Here is a 27,646-nt window from a genome sequence, read left to right on the forward strand (position 1 = left end):
GGGGTGGGGGGGGGGTGTGTGATCCGTTAGAGCTCGATTATGTTGTGGTCGAGCTGCCTCATGCGACAAAGGCACCGGCGAGACGCGCAAGATTATTGCTTAAAGCGGGGTGGGTAAGAAAAATAAAACCGTGGACAAATCGAAGAGCCCACATGGAGATCATTAAGCAAGGATATTTGGTGAAAAGGGTAAGAGAGTGCTTGTATATGCGTGGTGTTGGCTTGTTGACGTCGTGTTTTACTTGTGATGGATGAACATTGCCTTTGTCATGTGACGCAGAGCTTCGTTCGTTCGCGCACTGCGATTATGAAGCTCGTTTTGCCGTTGAACGGGAGAGCACAACGGTTTATATGGAGTGCCTCTTTTCCAAGAGCATTCCATAATCCAGTTGCATTCGTTCAAGAAGCCTGACTCTGCTGATGAGACTCAAACCGTCGGAACCGGTCGAGGGGTTTGCTTGACACTGTCTGAAAATCCAATAAGCAGAAACGTGTAGTTATATTTGGGAGCACGTAACAGAGTTTTGCGTATGCGGCCACGGCTAACGCCCGTGGTAAATATCCTTCCCAAGTCCGCTCCAAGTAGCGAGTGGTGAAGTATCACCAAAGAATCATCCACGATCGGTCAAATGTGGTGAGGCCTTCATCCGGCACTTGACTGACAAAGAGCTGAAAATTATAATGATTTTACCCGTTGTTAATATTTTATGATTAGCGTACTGTCTGTGTCACTGATGCTTAGCTGAGTGGTTAATGCTTCTTCTGTCAGGAGGCCATTTGATGGATCAAATTGATTATTTTCTAGAGCGACATTCATGCTAATTGCGAACATCGCAAGCCGCATTTACATCTAAAATCGTACGAGACACTACAGAGACAAAGCACAAGACACGATATAAGGTACGAAAGTGAACACAACACGAACCGGATAAATAAACACTAAATTAAGCGCCTGACATCGGCGTAAGTCTGGAGAATAGCGAGACATTATTGGAAACATCACAATTAAATCCAATGGATGGTGTGATACACATGTTCACGGTGCTTATCATAGAGCCACGGGGGAACAATGAAAACATTCCCGTGTCAAGCAGACGAGGCCGAGTTGCCCAAAGTCAACCATTGCAGAGTGTAAATTGAATGGGCACTCGTATTTCGGTGTTATGTTTGGCTTCATACGTTTACATGGTGGTCATGGATTATCATTGGCACTCGCCTATCCACTGCTGGATTCAGAATTAATCGACGTGGAGCTGCCAGCCCCATGCGACAGCAGTGCCACAACCAATATCGCTCTTTCACAGGAGCTGATCAAATCGCACTCCATCTCCACAATGATTGTCGTCTCAGGCGTGCTATTCTTCATATGATCGTCATGTTGATACGAGCGTTTTGTAATGATGTGTGTAAATATATACGTATACATGCAACTCTTTTACATCTATATTTAAATGTATATAACAGGAGACGTTCCAGGCGATGGCCCTGCTTCATAGCACCAAATTACGATCGGCAATAATCTGGTGCTTTGAAGAACCTTCGCCCGAAACGTCGCCCATTATCGATTGTTTTTACTTTCAAAGCCACGGTGTTATTGACAAGTGTGTTGAGTTTGTTATTTGTGCAACAGCAAGCATCACCAAATAATTTGTTACATCTAAATCTGTTGATGAAAAATGTGTAATAACAATCGAATGCATTTTGAAACAGGTGCATCATTCGTGCAAATTGCAAATGTGCAGGGAGGCGTACAATAAAATAAAACACATTTACCGTTCACCGTATTCAACTTGCCAGGAGCCCTGCCTACCAGAAACTCGCCTTACGCGGTAGTAGTAGTAATAGATCCGTTAAAAAAAGGGGCGCACAAAGCGAAAGTGCTCGAGGAGACAGCTGCCTGCCGAGTAGCGCAAACAGTACACACAATACACACCCAATGTTGTTCCACGTCCGACTGCATAGCTGCAATGGAGTGAAATTCAACCCGCATGCTGTATAACGAATTTTGGGTATAAATAGGTTAGCCCAGAGGTTGGCGACCTGTTGCTCCGAATTCGCATGCGACTCTTTAAGGACCGCTTCGTGACGTTAATTTATTCAGGAGTCGCCGTCTCGTATTCGCATTGCATTGTGGTTCTTGAAATATTGAAGAGTTTTTTTTTTACCGAATTAAAAAAAATTACGATATTATTTTTATTGCCAGGTCTGGGTGAGCCGCATTCATAGGAAATCGCACAAACAGAACCCGCACAAAGCGAGGGAAACTTGTCGAACCAGTCAGTCTGTTCCAAAATGTGCACCACCTATCGGAAACAAAATCATCTTTCGCGGTTAGGCCTCGTGTGTTAGCATGCACCGTGAATCGCGGGCGACACACTCGCACGATTGATAATTAATCAGTGTTTGTGATGGCTTTTATTGCTTCCATTGAGGTCTCACAAGAAAGGAAATTGATTTCCTCCCTCCATGGGCACAGGCGATATATCGCAAATATCATCATCGGCCGGAGCTCCTGAAGGGCGGGTGGGAAACAACTGCAGCAATCATTTTTTTTTTGCTGGAGAATCTCATTTTAAATTAACGGCAGGGGCAAAGCCCCCGGATCTCCAGAAGTGATATCACACACGGCGGCGGCTGCTGCTGCAGCTGTGATTGCTGTGCGGGCTAACCTTTTCTGGAGAGGAATCTGGCAATGGTCCATATCCAAACAGAGTTTGCAGTTTCATGTCCGTTGATGAAAATAAACGCGGCAACGCTACAAGAGGTTACTTGAGAGTCAAGACTTTTACAATTTGGCGTGGGTCGTGCGTGCGCGTGCGTGCGTGTGCGCGCACATCTGTGGGAGCACATTAGTGGTTCGACTCATCCGAAAATGAGTACAATACCTGCATGGTGCGATGTGTAAACATCAGCACTGGGTGGAAACAAAGGTGGCCGGGCGCGGTTCTGGTCACACCGTCATGCGCCGTGCCAGCCTTCGAATATTACTTGCTCCAGCAGTCTGTGTTAGACGGCTACACGGGGGATCTTTTGTCTTTCCTTTTGCATCACAGCGAGCGCTGTGATTGTGTCTGTGGATAAGTCATTTCATTTAACAAATCGGTGGTGCAACGGTCAGCGCGCTGCGCTACGAACCCAGCGACCCGAGTTCGATTCCCACTCGCGGCCACCAACACCAGTGACGATTTATCTGAACCTGTTCTGGGCCCTCCCCTAGGTCGACTCAGCCTCAAATGAGGACCTGGTGCAGTGGGAAAACATCGCAACGAGGGAAATAAAGGCGGCCGGACGTGGTGCTGTCCACTCACACCCCTCGTGTGCCGCTAACAGCAATTGCCCCAACAATCTGTTGAGACTATGGGGGGGGGAGGGGTCTTTGTCATTTAACAAGTCGCGCCTGGACCTCCTGCCAGCGAGACTCCAACACTGCACATGGTCTCAAAGTGCACTTAGCCTGGTACAAGTAATGTGGTGATTTCATCGCCACTTAATGGTAGACAGGGGGAGGGGCTATTGTTCTTGTCTGTTGGTGAGCGTACACAATACAATGCAAATATATACAGCATCTAATTGTGACCAACTCAACGATTTGATAACCATAATAAAAGTTTTTTTGGGGGATGTGGTTAGATCGCTTAAATATAAATGTGTCGTTTGTCACGTAAACAGAACGTGCCAATATAGTTACTACTTCAGCAAGTGATGACAACATGACGACAACTACGACTGCTGCCCAACACCACCGTCACGATCATCATCACCATCATCATCACCATCAAGCCATGACAATCGTTGCTCACCAGAGGCCAAAGCGTGCGACTGGGACGACGTTTCACTCGATCTGAATGAAGACGCAGACTCAGAAAAAGGAGGGTGGCCTCGTTCGAGACTACGACGCATTGAGGAGGACCGAACGTCGTCAGTGGCCCAAACCTCAGCCTCCAGACAGACTAACCCGATAAATAACAAGGGAAGGGGAAATTGCACATCCCTCACGCCGACATTGAACGTCCAAAGAGAGTGCCCGACTTAAACGCGGCCGCTTTAATCGACGGCACTCGCAGAATCACGCAAGGAAATCCACAGACTAAGCAAGCCTTGGATGAATGTCCGCGGGCTGTGCATTAGCGAGGCTAAGACGCAAATAATAATTTAAAAAAAGTGCTGGCCACTCGAAACACCGCTCGGCACTCGGTCCGCACGCACGCATTTCACAGCCCGCTGTGTCGATCTACATGCAAGGACGTCAGCGATATTCGACCGTGCTTCAACCACGCTGGTCGGTTCGCGGTTGGTGAAGGTGCCGCGGGGTGCAGATGAAGAGTGGAGTTTGCCGTAATGCCCTCTCCTGTCCCATAACGACCACACCTGTATCTATCCGCACATGGTGCTCAACCCGTGCAGCGCTATCCAGGCACGAGCCCCGCCTAGCCACCGAGATGCGACGAGATGGGGGCGCGCGTGCATTCCGGGGCTGCTCGGTCATTGCTGTGCGAATCCGCAGGGCCACGTTGTGCACAACTGGAAGGCGCGCTGGTTCATGTTGGATGGAGAGAGCTTGACCTACTACACCTGCAAGGGCGAGGTTTCCTCCAAGGGCTCCATCCCTCTGAAGGACTGCCAGGTGGTCAGCCCATGCCTGGACTACAGCAAGCGCCCTGTGAGTCGTCCGTTCCTACTGTCTGCAGCGGCAATGTGGGGGCGGGAGGGAGGGGGCGTTGAACGGTGCTCGTCACTCCGCGTTGGAGAACGGCCCGCGGAAGAATATGTCACAGAACTATTTCTAACCTTTGAGGTGTCCTCTATTATGCACGCACTGGAAGACGCTGCGCTCTCGCCCGCACGCCCTGCTACGTCGCATGCCAGTCACGCCAAACATTTTGTGACATTCTCAGAGCTGGACGTTTGGCAAATTTAGTGACGAAACAAATGTAATACTTTTTTTGTGTGCAGCCCTTTGTTGCTCAGCCGAGAGCATCAACTCATTACACTTGAGACTCTGGTTTGGTCACAGGTGGCTGAAACCCAGATTCGAACCCAGGGCCTGGGGAGTGCCAGGTCATTGCTCTGACCCCCTAAGCCACCCCCTGGGTTACCTCAATCAGCTGACATGTTTTGGGGGAGGTCTTTCTTCGTGGGCCCATTACTCGCGAGAACCACGTTCGCAAGTACCGCACTCAAGAATGCCGTTGCGTTCTATCTTAATTTGCTGTTAGCTGTAGTCATCAATGTTCTTATTAACATTGCAAAATTAACCATATTTCAGCAAACTGTAATTTCCAATAAATTGAAGTTGCATTTTATTCCACGATAATTTGCAGTACAGTAAAGCATTGAAAACTGATTATATTAGCGCGTATAATGAGATTTCATACATTATGTACACTAATATATTGACAAACAATTACAAGAAATAGCTGTGTAATTGTACTGCATTATATTCGAACCATAAATTATTATGATATTCTTAACCCAATAACAAAACAGCACATTCAGATATTTTCATGAATTATTCATGGGATAGCATTCATCTAAAACAATATAATTGGCTGATAAATAATACTGTGGAAATTAAACATTAGCATTCAAAGCATTACAGGATATGATTGAATACCGGCAATAATGATACTTATTGTCACTGAGATCCAGTATCAGTGGAGCACGCATTGAACACAATGAATACGATTAAATCAAACGTTTCGACTGAACCAAATTTCCCATTCTAATGCGTTTACCGCGGGTTTTTTGAGCGGAATTTGTGCAGGCAGTTATGAAGGAGGACATTGCCGCTGCTCATTCCCATTGCTCCGATTAACAGGCGCAGATGGCAACTACCGTTCCGTGAAAATGAATCGTGATGTTTCTACTGCAATTAGTTTCTTTGGGAATAAGCAATTGCACTCGTTGCGTATGCAAAACTTACTCAAAAGAGGTGAGCGCTGTGGACAATCAATCGTTCCCAACCGTGCACTGTTGGTCCTTGAAACATATTTCAAGGACTACCATGCAGTGAATGTAAGCACCACGGACCACTTCCCACGGTCTTACGGAGACCGCTGTAGATCATCTCACCGAAATGTTCAGTTAAATGAAGAGTTATTGTTAAATATTGCTCATTCTTGCGTCATGTTGTCATCATTTGATTTAAGGTTTCGTACAACATTGTCATTGGCCTTTTGCTTTGTGTTACCCACAATTCCGTTGAAAAAGGGAACAACAGTCTCCTGTGCTTGCTATTAACCTGCATCCAGCAAAGATGTCATCGAAAAACACCACTGAGGAATTGCAAGTGGGAAAAAAAACATCTTAACCGTCCTTCCCTAGTCGTGACCAAAGACCCCCAAGCATGGACTAAACTCTTAGTCTGTGCTCTCTCTCGTTCTCTTTTGAGAGCAGTGCACATGGGCAGGTCCATGGCCCAAGCTCCCTCCATTCCCATCCAACCCCACTCCCTCTATTCGCTTTGCAACACCACACTCTGTGCCAGGGTTCCCGAGTCATAACCATGGAAGAAGAGTTGAGAAGGTTGAGCTGTCATCCGGCTTCAAAGAGATTGTATCTATCGTCATCTACAGTAAATAATGCTGAATAAACTCCGTAGCATGTGGATTCTTCTCCATGCGTATGGTTCTGCATAATAACCCATAACTCCATGTCCAGCTCTGATAGCTAACACAGCCTCGGGAGAACCTCAGTGGACGTCGTCAATGCCGTAGTGAACAGATTCCAAATGCGGTTCACTACGGTCTGGCCAGAATTTCCACAGTCGCATGCCGCTGGGATTTCTCTGATTTTCTCCACTCGGCGCGAGTGCTATGGTTTAGTCGGCTCAGCGTGCGTGATCGTTTTTTTGAGGCAGGTCTAATCTGGGGTGGGGAGTTCGGGCGGGAGGAGGGGGGGGGAGGTGTGCTTCCTAACCGTGTTGTGCGTACTCCAAGACGGTCTTCAAGGTGGTCAACAAGAAACAGGAGCTGGTGATGCAGGCCTCGTCGCTCGAGGAGCGGGACGCCTGGGTGCTGGACCTGCGCTCCGCTGCCCGTTGCCTCCAGGAAGGGCGACCCTTCACGCGCTCCTCGCTGCGCCAGTCCATCCGCCTGGAGCACTCCCTCAACCTCCGGTAGCGTTCCTCTCCGGCGGACAACGGCTGCCCTGGCACCCCTTTTCCACTGGCGCGTGCGAGCCGAGCCAGCACAGATGGCCCTCGTGGAGAGAGGCGTTTTTTTTTTCCCAGTGGCTTTTTGCTGTCGAGCCGAGCTGTATACAAACCGTAACTACGCTGGGTTTTCGCGAGACATCTGAATTCGTACTCGGGGGGGGGGGGGCGGCGCGGGGGGGGGCAGTGTCAAAGCAGGTCCAGGGATGAATATTAAATAACTAGCTTGTTTGGCCGTCCTAGGACGGAAGCTGTAATATTTACAATTTTTTTTTTTTAGCAGAGTATAATTGTATATTGTATAAATTTAATGGCAGTGATTCTTGCACGAAACTATGTCATAAAACACCCCACTTCATGTCACTATAGCACTGTATATAACTGACCTTCAATTTGTTCAAATTCACTGCTCTGATACTTTGTTCTCTTCTGCTTTCGGTCGCTGGGGTTGAAATAAATTGGAATTCGATACAATATCTGAAAAATCACCGAAAAATTTCTATTTTACCATAATGTAGAATCATAATTTAGACTTACCTTTATATTTCAAGTGCCGACGAAATAAATAAATAAATACCGACTCCCAATCCACTTTGTTGCTGCGTATAATTATTTATTGCATTCATTTTCAATAATAAAAAAAGCATGAAACTTAAAGCGCATATGCGAGTGTAAAAATCCACCCGCTCATGCATCAGCCACGGGTCCAGTTCTGACATCACTTTTCCATCGATGGTAGTAGCCCTTGCGCTTGAATCGAACTTGGGTCACCCGGTTGAGTGCGGCCACGCGCAAACCACGGTGCCGCCGCTCCACCCCAAGTGGATGTAAATCATGTTCAGATTCTGCACCAGAGGCGTTATGATGCCACCGCGTGCTCGCGGGTCACTTTAACGCCCTACTTTGTCAACAGCAAGTTCACGCATTGCCGTTCAACAAGAACACTGAATTCTCCTTTTGACAAATTGTACATTCCCTTGCTTGCGTAGAGAGATTTTGGCGAAAATGAAAGACCCCGAGAGTGGAATCAAGTCGGAGAGCTTTAACAGCAGCAACAAGCTCTACAAGGACTGCTTCACAGGTACATCCTCCGTGAGCGTGGACATCGACAGAGTGAGTCCCTTTTGACAATCCACTGCTGAACGAGAGTCTCGCTACGACCATGCGTCCCATGGGGCTTTATGACCATACATTACCATGCTGGTCAGCAGGGGATGCGGGGCCCGCGGGAAATCACACCGTGTGATGACGGTTGCTTGTGTTGCGATCGAAACGTCGTGATTCATTAATCTTCTATCTCCGTGACTTTACCGAAATAACCAAAGAGTAGACCTTCTCTATACTCTGCACTCCTATCGTTCTGTTTGTATTGTTTGTTGCAACTTTCTGATCCCGTGCCCCTTACTGGACACCTGTAACGAAACGAAAGAGCTTCGTAGCTAATCGGACTCCTCCCCCCCCCCCCAGTCTAAATAAACATTCTAATCCTGATTCTGCAGCCCTTTGTCAATCGACCGCTAGATAAAGGCCTCTCATCACCCGTGAGGATTCATTAAAAAGCCACCTGGGGACAAATACAGACATCGCTCACCACTTTGGGTTTCCACCTGTCATAGTTTTCCCAGGATCGTCCACTATTTTTTTGTCAGGCAGCTGTCCTGGGAAATCTGAAGTATTCCCCGGGATTAAAAGTGCATTTTTTGCCAGCTGCTTAGTAATACTGTTGTACAGCGCTCAAGGAAATTAATTTGCATGTGGTCTTCGCCTCTTCTGGTGTCGTGAGAGATTTTTTCTTGCCATGAGACGTCCCAGTATTTGTGCCTCAGGGGGGTGTGGCAGCCCTATTCATCCGCTGATGTTGGCTGTGGCCAGAAGTTAAGCCCAGGTGACTTGGTTCGCAGCTAAATGCATCGGCCACTGTGCTACCACTCCGCCCTCTCTTGATTTACTGAACTAATTTGCTGCATTAACACATTTCTTCATTTAATATTAATGTGGGACTGTTTATATTAACGAATAAGTGGAAATGTTCACGCACTGTACATTTCAGATCTCTTTTTTTGTTTAACATATTGACTTCGAATTTTGTTTATTTTTTTTACGTGTGCCAATTTTAAAGAGTTAACTGTAACCTTTTTTCAGGATTGTTTGTTGAGGTGTGAGGTTGGGAGAGCCTTAACTGCCCAGGCCGCTCCTTGCTCATCACGTAGCCCACAGTTCCGCTGCGCATATCAAGTGGCTTTGTCCACACACCAATAAGCCTCTTTTCATCTAAGAGTCACGATCTCACGATCTGTTTATGCGTCTATATCAGATCACATTCTCCCCCCCCCCCCCCCCAAAGCTCGTGTTCGGTGGCACGTGCTTGTTTTTTAGAAAGCGGCGATATTGGAGCTTGCCTGCTCATTTTAACTCCCCACCCGTCACGCCCGGCTGCAATGTTCAAAAAGGCACAGTTTGAATAAAAAAATCCCCGAACTCTGGAACCCTAACTTATTGTTCTTATGCGAATACGGCAAATACTGCACGGATTTAAAGAAGCGCATTGCAATATTCGCACGTACGTTATCTCCAGGTTGGGTTTTTTTTTTACATTTTGCATCTTGCTTTTGCCTGCGAGCACACACGTGTACCCTTCACTCTCTTGACGTGCGCCAGAGTTAACGGCACTAGTCCCTCGGTGCCGAGGGAACACCTGGTTCACGCGCAGCGGTCCTGCGATCAGTGTGCGCTTTGAGAAGGGTGGCATTTGAAGGGACGTGCGAATGCCCTTCCTCCGCTGCGCACAGGAGCTTCGTGGTGGCGCCGGCGACTAAATGACTGCCTACTTCTTACTGCGCTGCGAAAACACAGCAGACGACTTCGCCATTCGGACCGAAGCGCCGATGGTGTCACCGTAGCGCTTGCGCGTAAACCGTGCGCCCGGATGAGGGCAGGCGAAGTGCAGAGGGCTCGCTGGCAGGAGGTCACGAGACACACCCAGGTGTTATGGGGTCCGTTGAGATGACTGGCAGGTGCACTGCCTTGTGCTACCCGCTGAGAAAACTTGCCGTGGTTTGGGCCATTCGGTGCCACGTTCGTTGTTACGAGGGTTGCTTTTCCGCCCTCCCAACGACAGGGCGTACACACACACACACACCACACACACCGATGAGATTCCTGATGACTGCCAGTGCAGTGTTCTTCAATATGAATCAACGACGAATAGGCGGCAATGTTTCTTAAAACGCGTGAGCTGCAGTGAGCACAAGGACTGAAATGACCTTGTCGCGAAAAAGTAATGGAGCACCACATTTTTCCACACTGAGATCGATTCTAGCTCAACGTGCTCTGGGCCCTGCCAAACACTAATATACAGAAAACAGACCACATGCCTGCTCTGTCAATTCAACATTAATGAGGTGACTTTACCGAAAGAACCAAGAATATTAATGAGGTGATTCGTGTAATTTTTAACCTCACAGGCATGAAAAAGGTTTGTGTGCGCATTTGTGCGTGCATTTAGTTTTTGTGGAGCGGTGGAGTAGCGGTTAGCGCTACGCTGCGCTATGAACCCGGCGACCCGAGTTCGATTCCCGCTCACGGCCACCAACGCCAGTGACGATTAACTGAACCGGTCCTGGGCCTCCCCTAGATCGACTCGGCCTCCAATGAGTACCTGGTGCTTTGTGTAAAAACATCGAAGCTGGGGAGACAAAGGTGGCCGGACGTGGCACTCCACACCCTGGCCTCCATCACGCCTCGCAGCCCTTTGCAGGTGGCTCGCTAGCGGCACACACTGAACTATTTGCTAAAAGTTGTTTTTATTTTACCAGGGAAGGCCCACCGAGCTCCAAGCGACCCGGCCACAAATGATAGCTCAACGAGGGCGTGGGCTTATCGCGTGGACATTCATCGCAGCAGCCAAATACTCTAAACGCGTAACGTTGATTCGAAATGTGGAAGGGAAAAAAAAAACCCGGAGGAGCCGGGATTGAATTCCACGCGACCACGGGAGTAGAGAAACACCGCAAACTCCAAATATCCAGCAGCAGGCGTCGGGGGTCGAGCGCACGACCTCCCGCGTGCCAGGCGAGGGAGTTAACATCTCCTAGCCACCGTGATGACGATGATGATGATGAGAGACACGCAAACTCCAAATATACAGCAGCAGGCGTCGGGGGTCGGGATCGAGCGCACGACCTCCCGCGTGCCAGGCGAGGGAGTTAACATCTCCCAGCCGGCGTCCCTGCGCGCGAGCGATCGACCGTCCGTAACTTTGCGCGCCCGCGTGCAGGCGCGTGCGTGGTCAACTGGCTGGTGTCTTCGGAGGTCGTGCGCACCCGCGCCGAGGGCCTCCTCGCGTGCCTCGCGCTGCTGGACGACGGCTACGTCCGCCCGACGGGCGATCGTGCCAAATCCGCCGCACACTCGAACTCACAGTTCCTCGACGACACGGAGGCACTCTACTGTTTCGTGAGTTTGTTCTTTTTGACGTTTCACCCGATGAGCTCGCGCCGCCGGGCGGTCGAGAATCGGCCGAGACGGGGGGGGGGGGAAGCGTCGGATTCGTGAGGTCTTTTTTTCTTTTGAGTTTCTTTTGAGTTTTTTTATTCTATACGTACTGGCGGGAATCCGATGAGCTACAAAGCTCTTTTTTTCCCCACAGATGTCCTAAGCGTGGCGGGGGGTGGTGGGTCGGAAAGTTACAGCAGCAATGCAAAACACCGCTGGGAGTGCGACATTTAGGAAAAATCAGTCACACCAAAAATCAAGTATGTAAGGACAAATCGCAAAAGTGTATAGATCGTGAAATACTTCTGACGATTAGGGAAGCGAGATGTATGTCCAGGAGATCGCTCACCCCACGCCATTCCTGTTCCACCACCCACCGGCACATCCAAGCCGTGTCAATTGGGGGGGTGGCAGGGGGCACCCGCGTCACGGGCGGTTTTTTTGTATTCGTGGAGACGATGATATCTTTTTACTTTGCTGTTTTATATTTATAGAGCGACTTCAGTCAAGGGACTGTGACAGAGTTTTACAGCAAACGGTGAGAGAAGGGAATGGTTTAGATGACCAGAGGGCGCCAGGATTGAGGAATGAGTGACCCGCAGATAGAGGGCTACTTAGGGAGATCACGAAAGGGGTAGGGGAGGGACGGGAAGGAGTGGAGGGGCGAGGGGAGGGAAGAGGAAGGGAATGGGCGATGATAGAGAAGAGGTGGTGAGGCTTTAAGCGAAGAATGAAAGGAGGTTAATGAGGGAGACTGCTTAATGTACAGTGGCAATGTTGAGTCTATGCGCAGTATTGAGTCTATGGTGTAGCGTTGAGTCTATGGTACAGTGTTGAGTCTATAGGCAGTGTTGAGTCTATGGTGCAGTGTGGAGTCTATGGTGTAGTGTTGCATCTATGGTGCAGTGTTGAATCTATGGTGCAGTGTTGAGTCTATGGTGTAGTGTTGAGTCTAAGGTACAGTGTTGAGTCTATAGGCAGTGTTGAGTCTATGAGCAGTGTTGAGTCTATCGTGCAGTGTTGAGGCTATGGGCTGTGTTGAGTCTATGGTGCAGTGTTGAGTCTATGGTGTAGTATTGAATCTATGGTGCAGTGTTGAGTCTATGGTGTAGTGTTGAGTCTATGAGCAGTGTTGAGTCTATCGTGCAGTGTTGAGGCTATGGGCAGTGTTGAGTCTATGGGCAGGGTTGAGTCTATGGTGCAGTGTTGAGTCTATGGGCAGTGTTGAGTCGATGGTGCAGTGTTGAGTCGATGGTGCAGTGTTGAGTCGATGGTGCAGTGTTGAGTCTATGGTGCAGTGTTGAGTCTATGGTGCAGTGCTGAGTCTATGGTGCAGTGTTGAGTCTATGGGCAGTGTTGAGTCTATCGTGCAGTGTTGAGGCTATGGGCTGTGTTGAGTCTATGGTGCAGTGTTGAGTCTATGGTGTAGTATTGAATCTATGGTGCAGTGTTGAGTCTATGGTGTAGTGTTGAGTCTATGAGCAGTGTTGAGTCTATCGTGCAGTGTTGAGGCTATGGGCAGTGTTGAGTCTATGGGCAGGGTTGAGTCTATGGTGCAGTGTTGAGTCTATGGGCAGTGTTGAGTCGATGGTGCAGTGTTGAGTCGATGGTGCAGTGTTGAGTCGATGGTGCAGTGTTGAGTCTATGGTGCAGTGTTGAGTCTATGGTGCAGTGCTGAGTCTATGGTGCAGTGTTGAGTCTATGGGCAGTGTTGAGTCGATGGTGCAGTGTTGAGGCTATGGGCAGTGTTGAGTTTATGGGAAGTGTTGAGTCTATGGTGCAGTGTTGAGTCTATGGGCAGTGTTGAGTCTATGGTGCAGTGTTGAGTCTATGGTACAGTGTTGAGTCTATGGTACAGTGTTGTCTATGATACAGTGTTGTTTATGGAACAGTATTGAGTCTATGGTGCAGTGTTGAGTCTATGGGCAGTGTTGAGTCGATGGTGTAGTGTTAAGTCTATGGGCAGTGTTGAGTCGATGGTGCAGTGTTGAGTCTATGGGCAGTGTTGAGTCTATGGTGCAGTGTTGAGGCTATGGGCAGTGTTGAGTCTATCGGCAGTGTTGAGTCTATGGTGCAGTGTTGAGTCTATGGGCAGTGTTGAGTCAAGGGGCAGTGTTGAGTCTATGGGCAGTGTTGAGTCAAGGGGCAGTGTTGAGTCAATGGGCAGCGATGAGTCTATTGGTAGCATTGCTGCTTAATGTACAGGGGAAGTTGATTCCCATGGAGGAGGGGTGCAAGGAGGGAGAAGGACCAAGAACGGGATTGGGCACAGGGAGAAGTAGGGTAGAGAGAGAGGCAGAGAGAAGATTGGGAAAGACGTGGACGGAAGGGGACATGGGAGATGAGAGACGCAAGATAAAGTGGGGCAAGGCCATGGAGAGATTTGTAAACAGGATGGAGGCTTCCGTTACGGTCTGACTTGGCAGCTTCTTACGCTCTGCAAACCATCAGAACTCAATGACGTTACAGACGCATCGCTGTGTATTACATAAGTTACATATTATGCAGATACATATTGTACCAAGGTGCGTGGGTAGAATTCGCTCCAGATGACCTTGGGAATGTGGCATCTCGTGAGCAGTTTAACCCTGGTTTACCTTTGGATGGAAGAAAATGAGAAACTTCATCAAAATAAAGTAATTGGCCTGACTGCCAATGGTGAATTGTCCTCTCAGTGACATCTGACGAGCGATGAGCACTGAGGGTCATTACTCAATTATTGTACTTTCATTTTTCAGAGATGCATGCTTTTACTTTATGGTAAAATAAGTATTGAAGAAAACATGAATGCAGGAATGTATCTGCAATACACAGTCACAAACTATTTTAACAGTTTATATAATGATTTTCAGCCCTTTTTCAATCCACTGCTGGATGAAGACCTTTCCACATCATGCCAGTCATTGTGGTTATTTCACCATACTTCACCGTGCTGTTCGATGTGGGCAGGTGTGAAGCGTATAAGTACAGCATGACGATATATCTTCTTTGGTTCTTTCGGTAAAGTCACGTAGAATGAGAATAAAATAATAAATTGATAAAATAAAATAACACAATACAATTCTCACGACGTTTCGGCCACAACACAAGCGGCCTTCATCAGGTGAAGGGACGAGATTGTCTGGAGGACAGCGCTGGAGCAAACACAGCCAAGCTCAGACCGTGACCTTTAAGCTGTGTGAGAAGAAACAGAGCGCCTTGACAAAGGAATTAGCATAGAATTTAGCATTGAAATAGCTGAGTGATTAGCTGGTGACTGGTCACAGAAATGGCTATGTTAAAGTCAAAGCATACACATCCACAGAGGCACCAAGTACAAATCAAACAGGAGAATTTAGCATTTCAATGCTAAAGTCTCGTTCCTTCACCTGATGAAGGCCGCTTGTGTTGTGGCCGAAACGTCGTGAGAATTTTATTGTGTTATTTTATGAATGTATTATTTTATTCTCATTCTACGTGACTTTACCGAAAGAACCAAAGAAGATGAATCCTTGCAGTCACGAAAGCTTTAAATCGAAATTTATGACGATATATGTTGCTACACTGCCCTCCGCTACACACCACACAGCCCCACCGGGTGACACGTGTGTATATATATTTATTTTTTTGCGGTTGTGCCGTACAGCTCTCCGGCTTATTTTCTGGCTGTACCGCACGTTGTTCGCCACGGTATCCGATGTTTCGCTCCACGCGTGCCGGGACCTTCTTCGGTTCCGTGTAGCCCAACGCCAGACGAAGTAGACGTGGGGGAGAGCCGCCAATGCAACGACGCCCCGCCGAGAGGTCGCGCGCTGACGCCCGAGCTCCCCCCGTGTGCAGATCGACAGCAGGCACGGCGCACAGGACACGGACAGCGACGACGAGTGCTCCATCCTGCGCGAAGAGTTCAGGGGCCGCATCATCAAGCAGGGCTGCCTGCTCAAGCAGGTGACCGCGCGGCCTCGCACGGCTCCCAACAGGCAAGAGCCAGCGCTCGTGATCACCGGCATCTCCAACCCAATTACCAGCCCATCACCGACGGAGATTTCGCGGAACATCTCCCAAGACCTGACAAATGAACCCAGGCGCCCGATCGCACAGGCTACGTGAAGTACATCGGATTAATGAGCAGAACCCGCGGTTGCCTGCCTGCGGTGGTGCTGTTAATGCGACCCCCCTCCCCCACCCCCGCCGTGCACTGATACTGCCGGCAATTTGTCTGCATTAGGACAATTTGTGTTTTCTTCCTGCATTCATAAGCACTGGCCGTGCTGCGGGGTAATTAACGGTGCGAGCAACGCGGTTTAAATACGCGACGCTCGCAAACCATGATATATTTGCAATTGCGTTGACATGATTTGCTTTTACCGCCACTGCTTGCTCTGCGCGCATCGCGGATTTATGACAGCGATTTGAGCCTCCTGGAGGCTGCATGGCACAGTCGCGATTGTGGCTACGATCCAGAATGCGCCGGGACGGACGCCAGAAAGGCATTAATCATCGTGCTAAAGCAGTCCAAAGCGATAGCAGATGCTTATCGTAGAACATAAAAGAACAAAGTTGACAATGGAGGTGAAAAAAAATCAGCATTTTGAAATATGTCATTTCATTATTTTTTTTGCTTAGGGCCACAAGAGGTTGAACTGGAAGATAAGAAAGTTCGTGCTCAGGGAGGAGCCTGCATATCTGCACTATTACGACCCAACAAAGGTGAGAAGGTAGAGACGCAACATTACAATAGCAGCCGATGCCTTCCCAACATGTCTGGGAAAAAGGAACATTACCTACTATAATCACTCTTGATTTGAGGCTTTCGTGACTGCAGGAACCCACACTCTTTGGTTCTTTCTGAAAAGTCACAGAGAAATGTCTGTCCGTCCCGCGCGTGACGTCACTCCACTTGAGGCCCACCCCCCACGCGTGACGTCACTCCACATGAGGCCCCCCCACGCGTGACGTCACTCCACATGAGGCCCCCCCCACGCGTGACGTCACTCCACATGAGGCCCCCCCACGCGTGACGTCACTCCACATGAGGCCCACCCTCCCTCATTAATATTCATCGAGTGGGTGACGTCACTGCACATGAGGCTCCCCCCCACGCGTGACGTCACTCCACATGAGGCCCACCCTCCCTCATTAATATTCATCGAGTGGGTGGATTTTTACACTAACGCAGAGGAAGGTCGAGCTGAATAAAACAATTTATTACGAAAAATATGACGCTTCTTTACAGAAAGTGACGGTAAAAAATTAAATCTACACAGCACAATGCGTGACGTCACTGCAAAAGAGGTCCCCCCCTCCTTCATTAATATTCATGCCCGCGTGGAAATTTCCACTAATGCACAAGAAGGTCGCGCACTCCACATGCCGCACCCCTCCCCTCATTAATAATCATAAGCGGGTGACGTCACTCCACATGCCGCACCCCTCCACAATAACCATGAGGGGGTGACGTCACTCCACATGCTGCACCCCTCCCCAATAACCATTAGCGGGTGACGTCACTCCACATGGGACAACCCCCCCCCCCTCATTAATAATCATGAGCTGAACAATGTTCTATTGAATATTTCAGATTTACTGCAAAATGCACCCTTGGACGGGCAAAAAAGCGAGTTCCCAATAAACATGCAACGTTGGACCATTGCACCAATGTTGGGCCAACGTTGGACCAACGTTCGCTGATGTGTTCGAGTTTATTTTGTGCAACCTAAAACCAACGCACAAAACATGCCATACACGGTGCACAATAGAAGTTGCTCGGTAGATTTTTGTCAAAACTTAATTTAAACAAATATATAATAATAATAAATTGTATCGTAATATATATAGGACTGCAGAGCTTGGCCAGTTTTTGGCACTGACTCAATGCCTGTCTGAATCAGCAATTAAAGCATTGCATTTGCATAAACGATGACAATACATGCAACTGAATACAGTCTATACATTTTCCCTAATTATATTTTCAAACGATGGGCCATTTCGTCGCATAAACCAACGAGTAAAATGTGGCGTTTCTTCGCCCATGAAACGTACAACTCAGGAAACCAAAAGCAGCTCAAAGATAGGGGGAAAAAAAAAACAACAACAACAAACAACAGACATCGCCTTTTTTTTTCTTAAAAACGCAATTATATTTGAGAGGACGTGACCTGCCGGGCAGAGCGACGTTGAATTGGGGCGGTTGGGGAACCCGGCTACTGCCTCACCGCAAATACGCGTTGAGCAAACACCGTGGCAATAGTTGCAGGTTTGGACACGCTCGCCAAAGAGAAGGGATGGGGACGGTCCTTCATCACCGGGGGGAGGTGTGGTGGGAACAAACCGACAGCTGAGAACGCGGCCGACGCCGCGGTTGAATTGAATCACCCTCCGTATTTTTACTCACGGCTCTCTCTCTCTCTCTCGGAACGTCAACAACATTATATATTCTTGGTTCTTTCGGTAAAGTCACGTAAAATAAAAAATATATTTTTTTATTATTTTATTGTTTCCCTTCTACGCGGTGACTTTATCGAAAGAACCAAGAATATGAATCTCTGCAGTCACGAAAAGCTTTCAATCGAAAGTCAACAACATTGTTACGGAAAGGTCTCCACATTTGTGCTCCATGGGTATTGTTTACACGGGAGGCATCTCCCTTCAGTTCGGACTTAAGCCGTCAGTTGTTATTCGGGGGGGGGGGGGGGGGGGTTTGAAACGTCGTTCCGGGCCGAGAGCGTCGTGGCATCATTAATGTCAACGGCTTAGTGGCCTGCGAGCCAGGCGTTCTTTATCAAGGAACAGGCATGTGGGGGATCAAATGGCAAACTTTGACCGGGCACGCAAAGGGGTGCTGGCCTCTATCCAGTGAACACCACTGCGGCGGTGACGTAGAGTGTCCTAACTTTAGAGCCGCAATCTTTTTTCCAAGAATCGTATCGACAATGCCGTGCGTTTCGGCAAACATTTTAATTCAGTTAATGTAGTGATGGCCAGGTGATCGGGGTCACTGAGCTGGACGAGCACTGAGATCCTGGGTCGGTATCCGGATTTCAGTCAGCTGTCGTTAAACGGGGTTCTCAAGTGTAGCGAGTCATCGGCGACTGTATGTAAGAAATGTAGTTTTAACTTATGTTGGCTAAATTCCAGCTCTGAACATATCAGTTTGACTGCCATGCGTCGAACATTTCCGTTTGGCAGGGCGTGTGAAAAAGTGCAGCATGCCCCGAGTGTGTGCGTGTATATGATCACAACAAAAATTACATTTAAGTGTTCATCCCTGTGCCATTTTCCGACACACAGCGTCCATACACTGCTTGCTTGCCAGAGTTCCAAATTGACACTTTGTCTCATATCGTGAAGCCAATGGCTACGCGTGAATTAAGTTGGGTACACGATGAGAGAATAAAGGGGGAAAAGTGAAGTATATCAAAATTATTCCAGGTGGGATTGCACCACACTCCAGCAATCCAGGGCATTGAGTTAGTAGTGGGTGATGCTGACATCGTCATGTGCTTGAGGCACCCACCTGCCCGTTCAGCAGGGCGCCTGTGAAGAGAGAGTACAGCGAATAAGTTTTCTCCCTCGCGAAACCAAAGACACGCGTTCAGCTGTTGATTTAAAGCTTTCGTGACTGGAGGGATTCATATTCTTGGTTCTTTCGGTAAAGTCACGTAGAAGGGAAACAATAAAATAATTGCTTTATATTTGTATTATTTTATTGTTTCCCTTCTACGTGACTTTACCGAAAGAACCAAGAATATACATACGTTCAGCTGTTGGCCGAGCTGAATGAAACTGAAAATCCAACAGGCATGGACTCGGAACGGTCAAAAATAATAGTGCAGTAAAGTGAGGAACACGGTGTGAGTCGTGTATTTGTGAGTAGGACACCGCTATGCACGCCCGTGCCTGAACGCACGTCTCATTAGGCTCTCCGTGCAGGAAATTTGCGAGTCACTCCTGGGCAAAACACAACAAAACCATTGTTTCACAATCTGTGAACTTTTGCACAGATGCAGGGCTGACCCAGTGTTGTTGTCTGCGGCGACAGGAGGATTCACGTTATCCCCTTGGAGGCTTCGCGCTCAAAAACAGCATCATCTCGGCCATGGGAGAGGACGGCCTCCCGCCCGGTACGGAGACAAAGATCCCCCGTGTAGCCTTAACAGACTGTTGGGGCAAGTGCTGTTAGCGGGCACCCTATGAAGGCCGACACAGCTCACGAGGGGGTGGGTGGCCAGCACCGTGCCCGGCCGCCTTTGTCTCCCCAGTGGCAATGTTTACACACCGCACAAGGTATTAACTTGAGGCTGAGTCGACCTAGGGGAGGCCCAGCACCGGTTCAGATAATCGTCACTGGTGTTGGCCGTGAGCGGGAATCCAACTCGGGAAAATCCGGGTTCGTAGTAGTGCAGCGTAGCGCTAACCGCTGCACCACCGCTCCCCACGGAGAGCCAACACACGCGCATGGCGCGTGGCCGACCACCGCCTCTGGCTTGTACGGGGCCGGTGGCCCGCCAGCCAGGTCAGCGAAAAACAGGGAACCGGCCAGCTTTGGCATTCGATCACATGGTCTTCCAGAAATAAAATGAACGTTTTCCAAATTTGACGCACGATGTAAAGTTTAAATTTGGTCTGGATTTTTCACGAAATTACACTTTTTTTTGCAGCAGCAGCAGTCTGCTTACCACAAAATGTGGCACTCGACAGTTTTCTTTGCAGGGAGATTGTTTGGCGCGTTAAAAGTGAAACTAAAATGCACACGAGTGTAAAAATAACAGGATTCATCTAGAAATAAAACAGCTGCCGGGCCAACCACAAAACAGAAACAGTGCAGACCACAGTCACGTGAAGTACTACTGTACAGTACAGCAAAGCAGACGGAACTTGCTAGAGTAAACCTACAACTGAATTCTGAAATTAAAAGCAACAACTCTCAGATACAGAACCAACATTGCTTGTTTTAATGTACAGATTCTTTCTCTTTGCTTGTATTCGAAGAGGAACGTCACAGCGTTGAATACAGCTACACACATTTCTCCACGTACGAAGGACGTTTCGTTTGTTCTCAGAGGAAGAACGTGTTCTCGACTTCCCATATGTACGAGTCAGCTGTAGAACATAGAACAATACAATTTCTGTTAACATCCCCAGTCGACAAGAAATCGCGTGATGCTACAAGCACGGCTACCGCCACGTTATTGTGAGCGCTTAAACAAATGTAAACACAAAAATGTAATTACCGTATCTACCGAAATTAACCTGAAGTGGGATTTACCGCAATTATCATTTGGCATGCACTCCTTTCCCTGGGTGTGTTTGAGAGAAAACATTGCTATCGTAATTCGACAAAGAAGTTGCATTAAAACACATGAACGATTAAACAAACGAGCGGAAGACCCGATTCAGTGAAAGAATATTAAAAGCACGATAAAAACAATTATAAGCATGATTCCTACGAACATTTAAAGGCGTATAAATGTATACACACAGGTCCTATGCGGATTGTAACATCGCAGAACCGTAAGAGACAGCATCAACTTGTCTCTCACGGTTCCCCCACCTCCGATGAACATGGTTGGCTACGTACGGTGTGGAAGAAGTTCAACATATATACATACAACTGGGCCAGACCTCCGTCTGCCCGTTTCTACCGCTGGATGGACAGGCGGGGGTGGAATTAATTCAAACAAAACCTGCAACGTTGTTTCAGCTGCCACACCTGGAGATCAGATCAAACCAGCGACCTCTGGATTGCGCGCCCAGTGTGATAACCATTAAACCACGACAACATCCCTTATTTCTATAGGAAGCTTTGATAAATCAAAACTGTTACTAAACTATTTGTTTTATTTTACCAAGGTAAGGCCCACTGAGCTAGATGGCTCTTTTCAGACATCACAAATGATAGCTCAACGAAGTAGCTTATTATATATGGAAATATATAGCAGCCACATGCTCTTAAATGCATGTTGATTCTAAATGTGGAGAGAAACATCGGAGAAGCCGGAGAACATGAAAAATAAAAATATACAGGTGTCAGGGTCCAGATCGAACCCACGACCTCCTGCATACCAAGTGATGTAGTTAACATCTTACCACCGGTTTTAGTATTAATAATAATAGCATTATTAATAATACTAAAAGCGTATTCTCCAGATTACAAGGCGCTCCGGATTGTTAGATTCACCCTAAACGTGTGCCCGGTGTAAGTAAGGTGATGCAGATCTGGTCACGATTACACCTTTTTCTCTTGAGGCCTCTTTTTCCACTGTGCAACCCGAAGCCGTGCCGAGCCAGCCCCCGGCACCGGCTCGGCACGGCCATCGCCCCGCGGCGGCTGCGCAGCGCAGAAGCGAAACGCGGAGACGAACCCTTGCCCGCCCCGAACGCGCTCACGTTCCTCTCCGCTCGCAGGCGGGGACAAGGTGCAGGGCAACCTCATCCACATCATCACGCCAGAGGACGTGCACTACTACCTGCAGGCCAGCACATCCGCCGAGCGGCAGCAGTGGATCGAGGCCATCAAGCGCCTGTGCTGAGCACGTGGCTCGCAGCGCTCCATGGGGAGCCGGCGGGGTGGCGGCGCTCTAGCGCCGCCTTGCGCCCCGAACCGGGCGGCCCGAGTTCAATTCCCGCCCCCCTCCCTCCGGTCCCTGCTTGCGGCCAACAACGGTGACGATCATCTGAACCGGTCCTGGGCCTCACCTAGGTCGACTCAGCCTCCAATTAGTAGCTGGTGCGGTGTGTACAAACCTCAACACTGGGGAGACAAAGGCGGACAGGCGTGGTGCCGACCACCCACACCCCTCGCGTGCCATTCCGGCCTTCATAGGTGCTCGCTAACGACACTTGCCCCAACAATCTATTAAGGCTATACGGGGGATATTTGTCTTTCATGTGAAACCTGCGGTTCTCACAATCAGCCGGTGAACACCGCAAGCTCAGCCGTACAGAGTTACCGTGTGGATTTTGGTGACATTCATCGGGAGAGCCGAGGATAAATGAACGCCCCTCCCCCCCTTGTCCCTGTTGCCGATTGGTGCGTGGGTGAGCGGTAGGAGAATCATTCGGAATGTAGCAACCAAAACGCGTCAAGCAGAGCCAATTGACCCCCGAGACCCCACACCACATTTGCCTTCACGAGTCCGCTTGTTATGAAATGGCCGAGTCACAAGCGGATTCCATTAAAACATTTTTGTAGTTTTTTTTAATTTAAACAGGCCACCAACATGGCATTGCAATGACGTGTACGAGCAGTACCAGACGGGGGGGGTGTAAATAAAAAGGTGAAATTTCAATAGGAAGCTCCAATCAAGTTCAATAGGAAGGTTTTTTTTTCCATCTTTCCGTACTTCATTCACATCGCTGAGAAACGCACATCACCTTAGCCCAATTCCCTGGCCATAAAGTTCCAGAGGGGGGGGGGTGCTCCTCCCCTTCCCCGCTATGAAAGCATTGACTCACTCCCTCCCTCCCCACCAACTTGTAAAATGGGGGTTCCACCCGTGTTGATATGCTTTGTTATATGCAAAAAAAAAGCTCATGTATCCGAACTACAAGTCACTTCGCGCCTCTGTGAAATGTTGGGTGTGCATGCATGTGAAGGGGAATCCATGGGAGTCGTCCTGGCAATGGAACTTCACGGCTCACATCAACACCGACACTCGTAGGGCAGGCACAGCACGGACGCTTGCAGCGACACTCGTGGTTGACTTCAGCCAAATCTTCCCGGAGCCCCGAGCCTTAGCCCCTTGCCTCTTTATAAACCCTCTCGCCTTCTTTCCCCCGCCAAATTGTATCTTTTGGGGTTTTTTTCCCCCTCCTATCCCCTTTTCCTTTGCCTTTCTTGCCGGCGGCTTTCTTTAATTATTTTTTTTCTCAACGCACTCCCTTGACCCCCTTGCCGTGACCCCTGCATTCAATCCTAGCGGGTCCTGGCACGACATTCACATTTGCATATTTGTGATGCGCATGCACTCAGTATATGGGGAAAACAGCGACGGCCGCCATTCGCCACGAAGTGTCGGTGACGTCACCACAGGGCTTGTGCCAGGCTAGGTGCACTTTCAGGCCATAGGTCAGGGGACAAACCCAGGTGCTGTGGGTTGACTGCAATGCTGTGGGTTGAATGAAATGACTGCCAACTTGCTGTGTTTTAGCCTCCCGTTGCTCCGCTCGTTGTTGCGAGCATCGCTCTTCTGCCCTCTTATTATTGAAGGGCGACTGCCTCCAACTGCCCATTAGCGCCGTTCAATGAGCACGAGCCTGTTTGGATCTTTTCTCGGTGGACACACCTAGAAAGGCCGGCACGGCACACGAGATGGTGGGTGGCCAGCACCACGCCTGGCCACCTTTGTTCTGGACCTCTGGGAGGCCCAGGACCGGTTCAGATTACTCGCAACCGGTGTTGGTCGCGCGTAGGAATTGAAGTCGGCTCATCGAGCGGCGAAGACGAAAACAAAGAACCCCCATATAGCCTTAACATACTTTCGGGGCAAGTGCTGTCAGCAGCTCGCAAGCTTGGTGATATCACTGCCACTCAAGTGGTACGTGGCAATCGTCGTTTTTTGTTGTCTGTGTACGCGTGTGTCGAAGTGAACGCAAGACGGCACAAACCCATCGGAGTGGAAAGGTTCAGGATGAGGGATGCTGAATTTTCTGCTGATATGGATTCTCATAAGGGGCCATTATGCCTCACGGAGTGTTTAATTTGGCCATCCATGAGGCACGGAGTCTGCGGCATGCTGTAGTGCACCATCCGCTGCCCGTTTGTGTAATGAACTCGGCCAGTTCCATACTGGCAAAGCCACAAACGTTCACCATTCATCCAGCGGTACAGCGACTACCGTGCCAAACACGTGCTCAACAATACTACTGTTGTAGTAGTAGTAATACTATAACCGTATTCTCCGGTTTATAATGTGCACCCATAAATGTGTGCCCGACGTCAATAAGGTCATGCAGGCCTGGTCTCATGCACACGGCTACCGGATTATAAGACGCACCCCTAACTTTTTCTTAACAATGCAGTGACAAGAGGGTGTCTAAATAATCCAGAGAATACGGAAATAGTAAAAAATATATAATGTTCAACCACTGTCACTAATAAAGGAGCTGCACACGCCATGTCATGAGGGTTGTTTAGCCTTACTTCTCCACACTGGGGGGGGGGGGGGTTCAGGATAGTGCAGATATCAGTCGCTACCGATTTTATCCATGACCAGATTTGACTTCAAATCGCAATGTTAATAGTGTGCTAACCGCGGTGCCACCGCTCCTCCACTTATGTTAATGTAACTTCGTTTTTTTTATCCGTCTGCCTAACAGCTGTGCTGGATTCGAGTTGCGATGTTTTAGACGATAGCGAACAACTGACGAAGTTTGCCAAGTGGCTCAGAGAACACTTGAGCCAACACTGCTGTCAACCTGGGTTCGATTCCGGGTCTCCGCCGCCCGTGACTTAAAAAAAAACGGGTTCTAAATTGTAGCCCAGCCCCCGTAGATTACACAACACATCCATCCCATTGACTTTGGTTTCGAACTCAATAGGGTAAAATTACAGCGATTTAAAATAAAAAAATAAATGGAATACGCCTGCGCCGAGACATACACAGGAATTGGCGTCTGCGTCTGAAAGAGCGCCCCTACTACCCTCGAAAGAATAAAACGACCACTTGAAGGATTTGTTTGGGGGGTATAAAATCCCGTGCAATATCTCTTCCACTGAGATTCTCCGGCAAAGTGAGCCGCTCTATCACGTTTCTGAATGTAGTCTTCATCTGGTGGCATTGTGCCGATTACCACAATTCGCCTACATTTTTTTAAATTAAACAAAATGTTCTTGTAACAAAAAAAGTGGTAGATTTGCTTTGCAATTTTTTTTTACCAGTCGGTCTGCCTCGTGAAAATGAGCAGGAAAACAAATTGGGCCCCATGACTGAAATTACGAGAAAACATCGGAGGAAGATTACATCACGTTCGTGAAAGGCATTCATTGTGCTACGCCCTTACACAACGGCAGACTGGAACAAAAAAAAACTCTACCCACCAGCAGTTTAATTCTGGCAACTTAGAAAGCACAATAGCAAACATTGTACACCCACGTATGCCATGGCATTCCCCTCCCCAGCCAGCATCCCATTGCGCCAGTACAGTGCCAAATTAAAATCCATCCTCGCTGCGCCATATGCCGCCCACACAGCTCTTGCAGTTTCACAGAGACGGCCGAGTCAGGCTTTTGTGATCGTGGCAGGAAGCTCCGTCTCCCCATCGTGAGAAGCCGCAACCATAACCGCGAAAAACGTCGTCGTTCGAGAGAGAGAGAGATAATCCACAGTCTGGCGGCATGTTGCCACGTTGTACGTCGTGAAAGTCGAGCTGGGCTTCTTCGTTTCTTTGCCATATTCCATCGACCGATTGATTGTCGGTGAAGTGATGTTTTGAATAATTATCTGACAACACGACAAAAATAGTTGGGGGGGGGGGGGAAGTCTCAGCTCTGTTGCCACGTGTAGGAGACAAACAGCCATTTCATTTAGAAAATTGGCGAGAATAATCGACCACGAAAAAAAAATGCCAACGTATACATTTAATTTTCATGAATCTATTTAACAGACTACTCATCCGAGCGGTAATTACATTGTTCGCTGCGAAGTAACTTCACCGAGTGGAGATTTTTTTTAATTTATTTTCAATTGTGCCCCGAGTCTTTCCCAGATACCAACGTGCCCTTGTCTTTGGCGGTTTGAATAACAACAATAACCGCAAATGCACGCAACCAGTCATGGTCGTTTCGCACATGTGGCCAAGGCCAATCATTGACTCGCCGCGAGTCTCTTGGAAGCATGCCCGTGTTTACCTTCCCACACTGAGGCCAAATGATCTTTGCTTAAACGCCTGACATACGTGTCTATCTTTAATGAACACACAATCAGGCGCACCCAGTTTAGGAATGGCTGAAGAAAATAATAAAACAATGTACTGTACTTATTTATTCAGCATAGCCATATTGAGTCGAAGCACCCTTTTTCAGGAGAGAGGCCTGCATTTTATTTAATTTAAGATGTTTTCAGCCAATTCATACAACTGGCAGGAAACCAGAGCAGCCGGGGAAACGAACGCGTGAGCGGAGGCAACCCTATATCCCCGTACAGATGGAAACAGATGGTGATTAGTCAACTTGCTGTACTACATCTGACTGGCGAGCCGAGGGTATGGCATCTCCTAGACACCCACGGCAAGGGGGTGTGGAGGAGGTGCCATCACAACCTTGGCTCCCGCACCTCCGATTAGCACGGTTGGCTACGTACGGTGCGACAGACGTGCAACATGCCGCACGGACATACGAGAGAGTTTCACGAAATTTGCGTGGTCGCACAAACCCTCGCCTCTACAGTGCTGGATTACAGGAGTTGTTCCACTACCGCCTGACAACGGATAAGTCCGTATAAGTCCGTTGTCCACATTATTATCGGATAAGGCCACGCAAATAATGGTATTGACGTGATGGTTTATTTTCGCCTTCGTAGAGGTATTCGCGGAAACTTTCATTGAATTCTCGGCTCGCGCTCTGTGGCTGTGTGCGCGTCTCTTAAAGTATGCTAAATGTAAAATGTCGGTGCACCCATTTGCTCTGTTAACGCCTGTGACGACGTGACGTAACGTCGTGTACGGTGATTATTTTGTGTTAAGCATTCTATTAAAAATTGCTTGCTGTTCATGCACGTCTTTTTGTTTTACCAAAAACATTGACAGAAAGTGTTCTGCTTCGGGAAAGGCAAAAAAGTGTGGCTGTGCTGGCTATTTCATATAATGCGTACGCCCTTAAATGTGCGACTTACATTATTTCATATATACAATGAGGGAAAAAGCATTTGATCCCCTGCTGATTTTGTACGTTTGCCCACTGACAAAGAAATTATCAGTCTATAATTTTAATGGTAGGTTTATTTGAGCAGTGAGAGACAGAATAACAACAACAAAAAATCCAGAAAAACGCATGTCAAAAATGTTATGAATTGATTTGCAT

The 27,646-nt window shown here is 48.4% G+C and overlaps 1 protein-coding gene across 1 annotated transcript; it reads left to right on the forward strand.

The window, feature by feature from the left end:
• LOC116939638 (pleckstrin-like) lies at positions 1-27,335 on the forward strand. The gene is made up of 9 exons (XM_032948297.2): positions 1-188; positions 4,504-4,659; positions 6,938-7,116; positions 8,142-8,233; positions 11,429-11,607; positions 15,466-15,573; positions 16,252-16,335; positions 19,667-19,748; positions 22,033-27,335. Exons 1-9 carry the CDS (start codon positions 153-155, stop codon positions 22,155-22,157), a joined length of 1,041 nt encoding a protein of 346 aa, XP_032804188.2. The 5' UTR covers positions 1-152; the 3' UTR covers positions 22,158-27,335.
• Positions 27,336-27,646: the final 311 nt, after the last annotated feature.

This window comes from Petromyzon marinus, chromosome 6, assembly GCF_048934315.1.
Source record: "Petromyzon marinus isolate PM22_M1 ecotype Great Lakes invasive population chromosome 6, UKy_Petmar_22M1.pri1.0, whole genome shotgun sequence".
Lineage (NCBI taxonomy): Eukaryota > Metazoa > Chordata > Hyperoartia > Petromyzontiformes > Petromyzontidae > Petromyzon > Petromyzon marinus.